The sequence below is a fragment of the Neltuma alba genome, unplaced genomic scaffold (genome assembly GCF_004799145.2).
Source record: "Neltuma alba isolate B1F8T4 unplaced genomic scaffold, ASM479914v2 tig00012278_pilon, whole genome shotgun sequence".
In the NCBI taxonomy this organism is placed as follows: Eukaryota; Viridiplantae; Streptophyta; class Magnoliopsida; order Fabales; family Fabaceae; genus Neltuma; species Neltuma alba.
Genome location: NW_021636799.1, coordinates 1 through 15,226, shown reverse-complemented (window position 1 = coordinate 15,226; position 15,226 = coordinate 1). Strand labels below are relative to the sequence as shown.

Here is a 15,226-nt window from a genome sequence, read left to right as displayed (position 1 = left end):
ATCCACTACCAAATGCATCATTTGTCAATAAGAAGGCCATAATAAAGCAACTTGTCCATATTTAAGTACAATACTCTTTAACTGATTATTGTTTTATAACTATCTAACACTTTTTGCATTTATCTTCATTGTAATAGAAACCACAATCTAGTCTCAAAACACCAAGACCAAAAAGGCCGAGGAGTGGCCAAAGTGAAGCTCCTACCGGAGAGTCTCAAACTACTTCAAGACCATGTGGGGGAAGGGCATTTTATAAGAATAGGATAGAGAGTGGGATGGGACTTAGAGTTGACTTGGACAGTGGAAGGACACAACGTGAGTAACACTTATGTACTTTGACACTTTAATATAATTAGACACACATGTTATAACTTCATTTTTTTAATGTTTTTAAATGCATTATTGTTAGCTTAGGATGCCTTCAAAGGCTGTCATTAACGAGGGCACAACTACTAGGTATATGGAGCAACATGCAGATGTTGAGACTCGCTTCCCTGTACCCAATAAAAGGGAAATGCGCAGGACCACCAGGAGTCAAACTTCAACACACGAGGGGTCTCGAAAAATTCAATATAAAGGGGATGGAGCAACTATATCAACTCCTTCTCATATGTCTTTCACTCTTCGAGGTCTCATGTGGCAAGGACAACTAGCCATCACAACTTCCACACTCTTATCCATGAAGGACACTAACCTCATTGCCTTAAGTAGTAGAAAGAAGGCCAAAACTAAAAAAAGACAACATTAGATGCCTTAATGTTTACTAACTGTATTCATACAGACTCTTATCCAAGAAGGACAATCTTTTTGATACGTAGCTGGTTTTGTTTGGATATTTAATGTAATGTGTGGGTCATTTCTAGATCTAATTATCATTTTATGTTTTGTAAATAAGACAACTTAGGTAATGTTCTATTACTATCAATTATGAAGCATCTTTTTTTATTTATTATTTGGCCACTTTAGCGACCACCATGTTGTACCAATGTTTGCCAATTTATTGTTATCAATTGTGCATCTAATTAGGTACCAATTGTTATTAACCACAAATGCCAATATAATGTTATAGGTCTGTTATTTTCCACTTCCCCTGTTACTATCACAAATGTTCAGCAACATAACAACAACTGATTCACCAAAGGGATCATATGTTATTTTTCTATTTCCAAATAATTCAAATAACATTTCATACAATACTTTCCGATTACAAAAAACATCAACCCGCCATCACCATTATTTAATTATATATATGGCTAATAATGAGGAAGACCCAAGTTGCCACCAATGCACCCATTACAACCTTCAGCCTCCTTTCATTTTTCTTCATCTCACTAACTATTGCTTTCATTTCATTATCTCCATTCCTTGTCTCCCATTTTCCTTGTAAAGCCTTTCCACATGCCCAGTGAGCTCATTTATCACCTCCTTCGACCTCTCTCCCATCTCCTCATCATGCTAGTGAAAATATCCACAGACCCTTTCCTATTCATTGTAACCAGTGCATTATATATCACTTTAACATAACTTATAACATAGCATCAACAATAACAAAAGCAAACCTGTTGATAATTTTGACACCTATAAAACCTCTTGCCTGGGTTCATCTCTGTCCACAACGTTCGAAGAGGAGCCACCATGCCGCAACAACAATTCCTTCCTTGTCTATCTTTCTCAGTGTCTCAACTTCATCCTCTCAAAAACACAACCTACGCCTCCCTCCACTACAAATGATGCAGTTGAATCTCCCATTTCTTGTCTTCTATGCTGTGCCCCACCACATTAACACCCTCTGTCAATTTCCTTCACTGGCTTGGGGGAATTAAACTCGCCTTAATACATACAGTGCAACTCAAAAGGCTTAAAACATTTCCTTTGACATTGATTATATGGACCACTATTCCGCTATGGACCACATTTTTGACCTTGCATGGCAAAAGTTCCTATGTGGCGAATGACTGTGACGTCTGTATCTAAATAGGTCCACATTGCTAGCTTTTTGTAACTTCCAGGGCTACATTGCACTTAAAAAAACTTCTTGGCAACCAGTGCTCCTTTGTGGAAACTTCCGGGGGAAAAATAACCTTTATCCCTTTTATATTTTCGGTTCCTTAACATAACCGGTCCACTTAACCAATCAAATCAACAAACTAAAGTAGAATTAGTTCTCTTGTTTATCTATATGAAGCTGTATAAGATGTGTGATTTTTTTGGTTTTCTTTTAAAGACTCTATGTATGGAGTGATTAGAACAGAAATGAACTTGTTACTTATGGGATGAATTGTTGCCCTAAAAGTTATACCTTGCCTTCTTAGTCCAGTTATGATTATGAAGTTTCTTCAACCAAATTCATCATGCATGTGAATTGAATTGAATCACTAACTAGTTCACCTATGATCAAATTCTTATAACTACTCAACTGAGATAAAATTATAATAATCGAATCGTAGGTTACTCATTTCTTGAGAAATCTAAAGCTTAACAATTCTAGTTCCTCTTCAGTAACCATAACAATGCATTACTTTGGACTTATTGGAATTAATCTTAAAAATCATTTCAACCTGAATAGGGAATCAAGATTAATTGTACTCTTAATTAGAGAAAGCACATTGTCAACTGAACTCATGCATATAGAATTATTATCCTATCATTCTCCACCAATCTCCGTCACTTTACAGCAACGTACTTAATGTTAAACCCTGAACCATAATCTGAACAATTACATAACATCATTCAAATTACAAAATCAGAGGAGAGTAAGCAAATGAGAAGGAACTCCCTAGCAATGTGGAAACTCAGGCTTGGCTTAACGTCCAGGAGAACTGAGAAACCTAGCCACTCATCTCAAGATACGCCCCGCACTTGATCTGGAAATCACGGCAGCCATGGATGAAACAATCAGATTGAAGATGATGAACGAAAGATGAGTCATGAAGTGGAAAAGTGACAAAGTGAACGAGATGAGGACAGTGATGTTGATTTGAGACGGTAATGAGGTGGCAGCGAAGACAACGATGATGGTGAGGGACAGGATGGAGGTTGTGAATCTGGATATCAGATGGAATGAATATGAGAGTGATGATGATGATCATGATATGCTCCAGCTCCAGAAATCAAAAAGTCAATTGCCCTAATCTGATTCAGGAGGTCCCAAAACGCATAGTTTAGCTAGGTCCTTCTTAGTCATTTCTAGAATTTAGGCATTTTTCTTGTCATCACAAAACATTAAACATTAATGCATTTTGACCCACAAAAGATACTAAAAACTCCAATAATTTCCTAGATTAGCATGGTAAAATATGGGTTTATCAATCACACTTGGACGTATTAATTTAACATATTTGATCAGTTAATTGTCAAACTTAATATAAATAACAGCTGGGGCAACATTGCTACAATTTGAAAGCTTTTAAGTGCTCCAAAGTAAAAACTTTCAGGACAAATTTGCATCTTGACCCAAAAAAAAAGATGTGGATGACACAAGAACCCGCCAACTCAGCATATTTAGTCAACTAGTGGTCAAACTTAACATAGATAACGACTAGGACAACTAGTATACTCTTTTGATTCTAAATGTAAGACCTATTTATAGTGAAATTTACACTACAAAATGAATATCATATTTAGGGCCAGAGGAGAACAAACTAATTCAAAAAATTTGATCTTATATTAAGCAACAAGGGAGTATTTATCTTGCATTGCAACCAAGGAACAAAAAATCGGATCGGACACTAAACTAGTTGAGGTAATAGTTTAAGAGTTAATGGGTCAAATTAGGGTTAACTCGAGATCAAACCGGTCATATTAAAATAATATAATTTAATTAAAAATAATAAAATATAATAACGTTAATAATCACTAATAACAAAATAAAAAGAAATATAATAATTGTTTGATTGTAATAATAACAAGTTACAATAACATTAAGAATTTTGATCTTTATGATTTCTTAATAACTAAAATAAATAATCATTAATGCAAAAATCATTATTAAAATTCATTCAAATCTATAATCACTAAGATATGAGGAGCTGAGTGAATAAAAATACCTATTTATAAGGCACTTCTAACATGTTTCACACAGACCAAGAAAGACCTTAAACTTCATTAACTCTCATTTAAAATTTAATGATTTTCCAACTTTATCCTTATTTAATATACATTATACCTCATATAAACAAAGTCAATACAATAATAATTAAATGAGGGGTAAAATTGTATATCCATATAAAAAATTTCTCTCAGTACCCTATAAATAGGATAAAAAAATACATTCTCTCTCTGTCGTATAAATAAGACCAGAGGAGTAACTAATAACATTAATGATAGGTAGTTAATGAGTGTCTTTATGATCTACCAAAGTAGGACATGAAGGTGAAAGTAGGTTACAAGATGTAGTATGTGAAGGTAAGGTATAAAATCATATTGATTTTGATTTTACTGACTCTATTTTTAAGCCTGGAAATTAAATGACATCTCAGCTAGCACGTGAATTATTTAAGAACATGACATATCAACAAATACATAAATAAGTAACTAAAAGTGATTTTACATTATATATAATAAATATGTGAATAGGGTTTTATTACTTTTGTCCTTATTACAAGTCAAGGAAAAAAGATTTGTTCTAAAATAAGTCCAAAAAATCTGAATTGTAAGGTATTTAGTGATTCTTTTTCAACTTCACTCTTATTTGTCTAGCTAGAAAGAGAGAAATATGAGAATAATATAGACAAAGACACAGAAAAACACTCTAATAAAGGTAAGTTTAAAAAAATTATCAATTTAATATATTTCTTAATATGTTAAAATGAGTTATAAGTGATTTATAATAAGAACCAAAGTGGTATCTCTTAACACACAAAATCACTTATTTTGAGCTAATCCAAAACAACTCAAATTTATAAAGGATCGGAATATGAGTCATACCCATATTAAAAATAATAATAATAAGGGCATGGAGTTCAAACCATCTGTAAAAAAAAAAAAATCAGGGTTCATAGATGGGGGAAGTAAGATAAAGCCAATAAATGTTAAAAAATTATTGTAAAATTCTATTTATATATCTTAACTATATGAAAAAATATAATTATATATAACTGAAAATATGTTGCATATAAATTTTTTTAAAGCGGTGATATTAAAAGAATCATAAACAGCTATCCCTGAATTTTAGTTTAGTCACAAGTTTATATATAATTATGTTTTGATATGTGAACCGCGGTCTGGTCAACTGAATATTTTAAAACAAAAACAACAGTGCCCTTAAAATTTGGTCTGACGATAAAGCGAACAATTCCTTGGAGCCTGCTAGTTGCCAGTTTCTTGGGGCCTGGGACAGAGATTGTGGAACCGGCCTCTGCCGCTCTGCCTATAATTTCATGATTTTTTTTTATTGTTTCCAATTAGGAGAATTACCTAAATATTTGACCAAAAAAATTTAATTATCAAGAAGTTTTAATAACACGTAAAAAGCTACTGTCATTCCCTATTCTTAACCTTGTCGTTGCTTACCCTTTCTTCAGACCAGATTGTAATTCTCTCTTTCCAATGTCACATTCAAAGTTCTGGCACACCAAATACTATCTCACATTCTTAATATAAAAACTAATTGACTAATTTAAGTAGAGCAAGAAAATTAGTTAAATTAGTTATTTGTAATACTATCTCGGGTCTTAATTATAAGACTTTATTTGACTTTTAATTTGGTCCTAAATATAAGACCCCAATCTACTTCGTCTCTTATCTTTATTTATTTTTTCCAAATTACCTTTACTTGTATTACATTAAGTATAATCAAATACTTTGTCTCTTATTTTTATCCATTTTTTCCCAAATCCTCTCTCTACTTCTCATTTTTGAATCAAAATTTGATGAGGTTAGTTTAAATATTTTATAAATATATTAATACACTTCTAAATTATTAAAATAAATATTTATAGATGACTCAAATTGTTAAATTTTAACCGCCCCTGTTTAAAACGCAATGAAAAATATTTATAACATTAATTTATATCTGGAAAAAAAAAACTAAGAAAGGAAATAATAGAAAAATGAATTCCTAGGCATTAAAAAATTATTTTAAATTTATAAACTGGGGCCTCATGACTGTAGATCGAGGAAAATCTGAAATTACAAACCAGAAATCGGAAATCGAAGCATAGAGAGAGATCCGATTAGGGGCTGTTAAACTGGGGTTTGGCATGTTCAGAAAAATAGCTCACGATCGTGCAGGATATTTTTTAAATTTGATGAGGGTATTTTTGAAAAACCAGCCCCTAGGACTCCTTTTTTTTTTTTTTTTGCCCCCTCATTATGATTGAAAAAGGAACTCATGCTCGCAGGCATCATATTGAGAAATTAATAGTCGAACCCACAAACTCTGATAACATTCAAGGAGATGTTTGGTTTTGGCCCAAACAAAAAAAAGGAGATGTTTGGTTTTGGCCCAAACAAAAAAAAGGAGATGTTTGGTCATCAAATATCAATTGGGTTAAATGACCCTGGAAAAGAGCAGTAGTTGGTGGGAACTCAAAAACTTTAACGCCCTCATTAAATACCCTAACGTCTATTTTTCAAAAGTCATAAATAAAGAGGACTAGGATTTTGAAAAGTGACCTTGAGATGGCACGCATTTATTTTGGGAAAAAATAACTTGGAGGTGCTTATGCTTTTATTCTTTTTTTTTAATGCTTTTACTAGATTTTTTTCCTCTTTTTATTGAATCTTTTACTTTTCAACTGTTAAGTTCTTTAGCCTTGTTCTTAAATAAAAGCAAACACTACTAAGATTTTTCATTAGAAAGCACTTAAACATGTTCAGGGTCTGCCTCTTCCACCATTAACAAGCACTCAGACCAAGCTTTTCTCCCTTCCTCACTCAGTCCCCAACATCTTGCGAATTAAGGAGGGGGAAATGCAATGGAATTCTATACCTTATTATATCAAAAGCTCGAAAGGTGGGAAAGGAGATGTTGAGGACTGAGCCAATGATAGACGAAAGCTTAGTCTGAGAGGTTGGATATGGTGGAAAGAGACAGACCGTGAAAATGTTTTAGTGCTTTTTAACAAAAAATCTTAACAGTATTTATTTTTATTTAATGGCAAGGACTAATAAATCTGACAGTTGAAAATTAAATGATTCAATAAGAAAAAGAAAAAAAAAAGTCTAAGAATCCAAATAAAAACTGCGACCGGTTAGCCATGGTTTACTTTGTAATAAATGTAAGAAAAACGATATTGGGAGTACCTATACTTTTTTCTTAATTTTTAATTTGATATTTATACATTTTTTCTTACTTAAATCATTTAATTTTTTTTTAGTAACATTAGTTCTTGTAACTTTGTTTTGTTAGCATTTATAGTCTCCATGCAAGGATTAATAATGTTAATTAACTAATATTAAATATTTAATTAAGAGAAAAAACACATAAATAAGAAATTGAAAATTTAAAAAAAAAATATAGATACCTCCAAAATGATTTTTCCAAGTGTAAACTAAAGTTGGTGGCTTTATTCAAAGAAAGGGAACACAAGGTTTCTTATAGTTGCCTAGGAGACTGCAACGAGTTGTGAAACCCATTTCAGTAACAAGTAGTTGTTAAAACTACATTTTTATTTTTAAATATATCGTTATAATCAATAAAAAAATGATGAAAGATAATATTTTGGGAAATGTAATGAGAAAGTATATGGCAAATGAAAGAAGATATAATTAAAGATAAAATTGAAAAAAATTACATTAAATATTAAGATAATCCTAAATTGAAACTTATAAAATAAATTGCACTCCTCCTCAAATTTAAAGTTTATAAATAAGATAGAAGGGAATAGTCTAGGAAAAGCCAAAAGGATCGATCATGCTATTAAAATTAAAATTAAATGCCTAATTAATGTGTTTACTTTGATTTTTGGACTTGTAATTTGTCATCCATGGTTAATAAAATACTCCCTCCGTTACTTTCTTTTCTTTTTTTTTCATAAGAGACGATTAATCGAATAATTTGGATTAATAAATTAGTTAAAATTAATTAGCAGTAATAAATATGCAAAAACATATAATCAATTCTCTAAAAATCCTTGATTTTAAAAAATGTAAGTGTGAGAGAGAATGAATTAAAAAAAGATACGAGAAAAAATTATTGAAAAAAGAGATGAAAGAGACATCTAATTAATTGAAGATAAATATGAAAATGCATTCAATATCCAGACATCTCCAAAGCGATTTTTATAAAATGAAACATTCACTTTCAGAGAATTGTATCTTATAAAAAGGAACAGAGAGAGAATTCTATATACTCCCTTTGATTAATATAACATGTTTCTATCTAATTCACACGTATTAATAAAAATGGTTCAAAGAATTAAATTTGTCATGAAATTTAAATGATTCTTAATTTTACCTTTATTAAGTACAATGAATTTCAATGTCAAATTAATTTTTATTCTCTCTCACTAATCTAATTAAATATGGACATATATATAAAAAAATATTTAGTACTCACTAAAATTATCAAAATGTCATATAAAATGAATCAAAAAAATTTTTCCTTAAAAAGTTCTTATAATTTGGATCAAAAGAGTGCTGTATATGGTCACAATACACTCTAGTAGACCTAGGAATTGACTCCACAATGTTGAGTTCAATGATTTGTCCATATGCATCACCTATGAACATGCCTAACAAAAAAATTCAAGATAGGAGATAAATTCATTGATCCAGTCCTTGGAAGATTACTTTGATCTGGCCAAGAAAAATCATCGAGAAAGAACTAATAAAATATAAGGAGAGTTATGGAAAGTACTTCGGACCTATTTGATGAGTTAGTTAATCACTAGTAAGGGCCTCAAATTTCTAAAATTATTTTGAAGGTTCTTTGTCCTTTTCAACCAAAAAAAAGAAGAGGCGGAGAAATTCTCAGCTCCAAGAAATGTATCAGTTAAACAAAAGATGAAATTAAGAGGGTGATTAGATAAAACCAAATCATAATTTCGAGAATAGTTTCTGAGAAATAGATTTTGAGAAAATAGATTTTTTAAAGAATAGATTTTGTGAAAAAACAATTATGATAAAGTGAGAGTGTTTGGATAGTTATTATCAGGAACACTTTTTATATATACAAATTACTAAAAAGGTATAAATCAATAGGATAATATATAAAAGTTATATTTTAGTTTATATTTTCATTTGAAATAATAAAGTTGCTAGTAATTATTTTTGCCAAGAAAATAAGTAATATATAAAAAGTATAATTAATTAATTGTTAGTATTTGTATATATACTTATAAAGCATAAAAATAACACGTTTTTAGAAAAATAAATATTTTTTTCAACAAAAATATTATTTTATCTTAAAATTATAAACATGAAATGCTTATATTAATTATCTAGTTCTGCAAGTTGGAAACATTCTTCCATACTCCCTCATTATTTGACTACCGGCATGTTTGGCAAGTACCCCAAACCATGGTTTGGGAAAAATGTCAACAAACAGTCCCTGAAATAAGAAACCATGGTTTGGGAGCAAACCATGGTTTTAAACCCCCAAACCATGGTTTTATTAGAAGCAGATTAGAGTTGCTTCTTAGCTCCAATTATTGGAAGCTTACGGTGGGCCCATCACAGATAACCAAATAGCCCCACTCAAATAATTGCTTCTCCTTTCCTCATTTGCTCAAATAATTACACAACAAAATAATTCATCTTCTCCAAAAATATTTTTACTCTTATGTTTTATGAATATATATACATGTGGTGACAATTAATTAATTAATTTTAATTAACATCGGAGGTAGTATGTTATATACAAAAGCTAGTTGTGAAAAATGTTATGGGATTTTATGTTTAAATCTTTAAAGAAATTAATATTTTTCTGTTAGCAAAAAAAATTCATTTTTCTATAAACATATTTAATATCATGTTTTATAAATATATATACACATATTAATTATGTATTAATTATATTATCTTATATATTATTAATTATGTTAGTAAAAATTATTTCATTAACTTTTTTATTTCTTCAAATCAAAATATATCATAAAATCTATCCCTTATATAATTATCATTTAACTTATACTCTTTTGGTAATTTCTACATGTAAAAAGTGTTTTTGGTAATAACTATCAAAATCTCTCACTTCTCAGAATCACTTTTTCACAAATATATTCTTTACCAAATCTATTCTCCAGAAGTTATTTTTCCAAATCACGATTTGGTTTCATCCAAACACCCCCTTAGTATACTTTTAAACCTAAACCATGGTTTTTCTAAAAAATAGAGTGTTTGGATAATTTTAGACTCAAATCATGGTTTTTATAAATAACTAACTTACCTAATTTCTTTAATATAATTAAATTAGTTAAATATGTCTTATATTAAGGATCGGAAGAGTAAATAGGTATTGCCTTTTCTAAATATCTTTCAAATCAAGTGTATTGACTAGAACTACTATTATTACGAGGTCTATCTTAAAAAAAAAAATAAATATAAAAAATAAAGTGAATTAGGGTTTTATATTTAGGATTAAAATAAAAATTTAAAGAGAAGAGATAGTACATTAATAATTATTTTGAAACGAAGATACCTTACCAACCCTTCAAGACAATCATCAATTTTTTTCGCCAACAATCATCAATGTTTTTATTTAAAAATAAACGTATATAAGCAATGAGGATAAATCTATAACAAACTAACACATATATACTACCTGTCCAGCCTTTAATATACCCTAATGATTAATTTAGAGATTAAAAAAAGTTAATTAAATTACTTTAAAATATTATATTTATCATTTTTTTCTAAATTAATTTGTTTGGCTCATAAACTAATTTATATTTTTATGATACACATAAATATTTCAGAGGATAATATAATATATGTTTTAATTATATAACTTTTTATTTTTTTAAAATTTTTAAAATTAGTTAGCTGAGTCTTATATTAAAATCAGAAGTAGTATGTCATATATAATATATATATATATTTTGAGTGAGTAGTATGTCATATTCAAATTGTTTATTCTCCCACCCTTAATCTGATATTTGGAAATGATCCTTCGGCAAAAAAAGATATTTGGAAATGATCCAGTAAAGCAAGACACAAGTTGCCGCTGGAAAATCTTGTATAACGTGTAGAAAAACATGTCCTAAAACATTTTTATCAAAATATACTACCTCCGGCTCCCTTTTAATATAATTATTAAAACTAATTTAATAGATTAAAAAAATTATTAAATTAGTTATTTGTGATAATAGATGTTATTTTTTTTAAATACTCTTGCTAATTAAGTGTATTAGCTAAAACTGTAATTATTATAAAACCTTTTTTTAGAAAATAAATAAATATGATAGACAAAATACATTAAAGTCTTATACTTATAACTAAATTAAAATTAAAATTATTTTTTATATTAAGAATTGGAAGTATAACACATTAGAAATCTAAATTTCGAGAGCAACAAAAAAATTTTTTTTTAATTTAATTATTGAGCAGACCTCCCAAGATCAGGTCATTGAATAATTTCTCCATATCAGTCCAAAAACGAAAGGAATTTTCTCCATAATATTACTAATAAATAAATAAAAGCACATCAGATCACAGCCGTTCATCCATCCACCGTGATCACCCTAGACACGCCAATCATCGTCAAACGACAAGGTACGGTTGTTCTGTTTATCCGCTTAGCGTACGGGAATTTTTCTTTGGCACATAACGACGATAATTATTTACCTCCGATGTCTACGATGAATCCGCCGCTCCCACGATTCCTACATGAAACACCTCTATTCTTCTTCCCACCCCACCCCGCTCATTCACGCGTCTTTCCAGCCTGGCAAAACCCTCCCATTTCGCTTTCGCGGGCCCCACCATGCCACACCGATTTGAATCATTCATGCCAAATTCCAAAAAACCCTTAACCTTTTTTCAAGGTAACAATATGCCTTCTCCTTCTCTCTCCCTTTCTTATCTGTTTAGAGCGCGCACCCCCCCATGCTACCGACCGACACTCCGTTGCCACACTGTCTTTATTTTTATTGTATTTCTCGTTGCCGTCGTGGGTTTCCCGGCTTGTGATGGCACAGGCGAGCTCCCGGTGTTCAGGGAGGCACCGGCATTTCGCAATGGAAGGGAGTGTCCTAAAACGGCGTGGTCAGCCCTCGACGAACGAGCTCACAGCCCGTCGTCTGTCATTCACATCGCGATGACTCTCGATGCCACTTATCTCCGTGGTTCCGTCGCCGGCGTCTTCTCGGTTCTGCAGCACTCGTCTTGTCCGGAGAATGTGGTGTTCCACTTCATCGCCACCACGCACCGGCGCTCAGCGCTTCGGCGGATAATCACTTCTACGTTCCCGTATCTCAATTTCCACCTGTATCACTTCGACTCGAACCTCGTGAAGGGGAAGATCTCCTACTCCATTCGCCGAGCTCTCGATCAGCCTCTCAATTACGCGAGGATGTATCTCGCGCCGACCTCCTACCGGCCGAGTTCGCCGGATAATCTACTTCGATTCGGATCTGATCGTCGTGGATGACGTTGCCAATCTCTGGAACATCGATTTGGGGACGCGTGTGCTTGGCGCGCCCGAGTATTGTCACGCCAATCTGACCAATTACTTCACTCCGAAGTTCTGGTCCAATCCGACCTATGCGGCGTCGTTTCGAGGGCGGAAGCCATGCTACTTCACACCCGGCGTCATGGTGATCGATCTGTGGAAATGGAGGGAAGGAAAGTACACGGAGAAGCTTGAGAACTGGATGAGGATTCAGAAGCGGTACCGGATCTACGAGCTAGGCTCACTGCCGCCGTTCGTACTGGTGTTCGCCGGCGAAGTCAAGAGGGTGAGCACCGGTGGAACCAGCACGGGCTAGGCGGCGACAATCTGGAAGGTTTGTGCCGGGATCTTCATCCCGGTCCGGTGAGCCTGCTTCACTGGAGCGGGAAGGGGAAGCCATGGCTGAGGCTTGACTCGAAGAGGCCATGCCCTTTGGATAGCTTGTGGGCCCCATACGATCTGTTTCCGTCACTCTCGGTTGTTCTCTGACAGCTAGCGGATGACGACGACGTTCACCACACGCGCCACCGCTGCCCGCCGACGAATCACTCCAACCGTTTGTTGTTCTTTGTGAGTATGATCAGCGGTCAGTGGACACTGTGGACTGTGTAGTGGAGTGAAGCTGTGAAGCATACAGAGCGTAAAAAGACGAAAGGGGGCACAGAGGTGCGAAGAAACCAAAAAAGGGTTACTTAACCCGAAACGGCGACGTAAGGAGGCTGTTTGATGCATGCATGGTATGTACAGCATAATAATGGACAGAATACGTGCTATATTCTTGTCTGGGAATAACCAAAAAATAATTATACAATATAATTATTTAACTTATTCTTGGTGATTTTGTAATTATATTGTAATTATTTGGGTCTTATGCATTGCTGTAGGAAAGCGTTTTGGTTTGCGAATTTTATAAGGAAACAACAAACATTCAAGCAAAATGTATAAAAATAGCAGGTCAATATTGCTAGAAAGTTTGAAAAAATACTCCTCCGGTCCTTATATAAGACTCAATTTGACTTTTTATTTGGTCCTAATTATAAGACCCAATCCTTTTCTCTCTTATATTTATGCATTTTTTTCCAAGATAACTTCTAATATAATAGTTTTAGCCATATACTTAATTAGCAGGATATTTTAGGAATAACAAACTTATTATTAAATAAAACTAACTTAACTTATTTCCTTATCTCTTCAAATAAGTCATTGGGTCTTATATTAGGACCGTAGGAGTATTAAATTGTAGGAAGGTGGCTCGGAGAAGAAGGATCTCAGCAGATAAGTTTGAATGTCAAAGTCAACATACCAAAAAGAATTTAGTTAGTCCGTAATTGGAATACTTGCCATAGAGAATATTGTTCGCCAAGGACTATAAGCCAGGTCTTGATAAACTCTCTTGTCGTAGCCGTTTTTTTTTGTGTGTTCTAGTATTGTATGTTTTATAAACTCCTTTTTTTTTTCCGTATTACTACCTTCAGTTCCTAATAGAAAAACCAATTAATTAATTAAATAGATTAAAAAAAAGTTAGTTAAGTTAGTTATTTGTGATAAATATGTGTTCTCTTTCTTAAAATATTCTTACTGATTAAATGTATTGGCTAAAATTATCACTTTTATAAAGATTCCTTTGGAAAAAAATGGATAAATATGAAAGGTAGGTGGATTAAGATCTTATATTAAGATCAAAATAAAAATTGAACAAGCTCTTATATTAAAGACAAGAGCTAGTAATTTATAAAAAGAAATGATTTTTTTCTCACTAATGAAGTACTCATCCGGTTCTTAATATAGCACCTAATTGTTAAGTTAATTTTGATCTCAATATAAGACTTATTTCTCATAGTTATCAGTTTTTCCTAAATTACCCATATGGATACTTTTTCAACCAAATAATCAAATAAGTGAGAGAGGGAGAATATCAAAAAGATAATTAGGTTTTTTAAAAAAAACATGTCATATTTTTTATAATTAACTAACTTACCTAACTTTCTTAATCTAATCAAATTAGTTAAATAAGTCTTATATTAAGGACTGGAGAGTAGTTTAATAGTTTTTTTTAATTTCTTATTTCCTTGGTTTACTGCCTTCCGGTAATTGGTTTGTCTACACATATTTGATTAATAATTCGGGAAGATATTTGTTTGTTTAGGACTGTGATTCATTCAGTGTTTTTTTAGAGAAAACTGAGCTATTAACCTAAACTAAGAAAGTAACAAGAACAACAAAAGACAACCTTCTTTCGTCACCAACCATCCCAACTGAGAAAAGATGAATAGTGATTAAAGGCTCGGTAATTTCCATCTAGCACGTGATATAACAGTGCTTGGCAAGTTGGTCAACTATTTTTGTTATCATCTCTAAGGTGTAGCTAAGCACAACTGCGAATCCCTACAAAACACAGATCTGGCTTCATCTATGACATCACTAGTGATTTAGTGTTTTTTCATTAGAAAAAAAATTGTTGACTTTATAATTTCACAAAAATAGACCATATAGTGTTAGTCATTCTATTAAGCATGATTATATATACCTTATTTCCTTGTCTTACTATAAGTGGTATACATAAATTTATATGCTAATCATTTTTTAAATAATACTACCCCAGTCCTATTTATCAGAGTTAGTTGACTAATTGGAGGAGATTAAGAAAAGAAGTTAAGTAGTTATTTGTAAAAA

At 32.0% G+C, this 15,226-nt stretch overlaps 1 protein-coding gene across 1 annotated transcript; it reads left to right on the top strand.

The window, feature by feature from the left end:
* The first annotated feature begins 12,003 nt into the window (after positions 1-12,003).
* On the top strand, positions 12,004-13,381 carry LOC114725788 (probable galacturonosyltransferase-like 3). Its single transcript, XM_028912351.1, is given in 3 exon segments — positions 12,004-12,481; positions 12,483-12,837; positions 12,840-13,381. Coding segments are annotated over 3 exon segments (840 nt in total). The 5' UTR covers positions 12,004-12,199; the 3' UTR covers positions 13,043-13,381.
* The last annotated feature ends 1,845 nt before the right edge of the window (positions 13,382-15,226 follow it).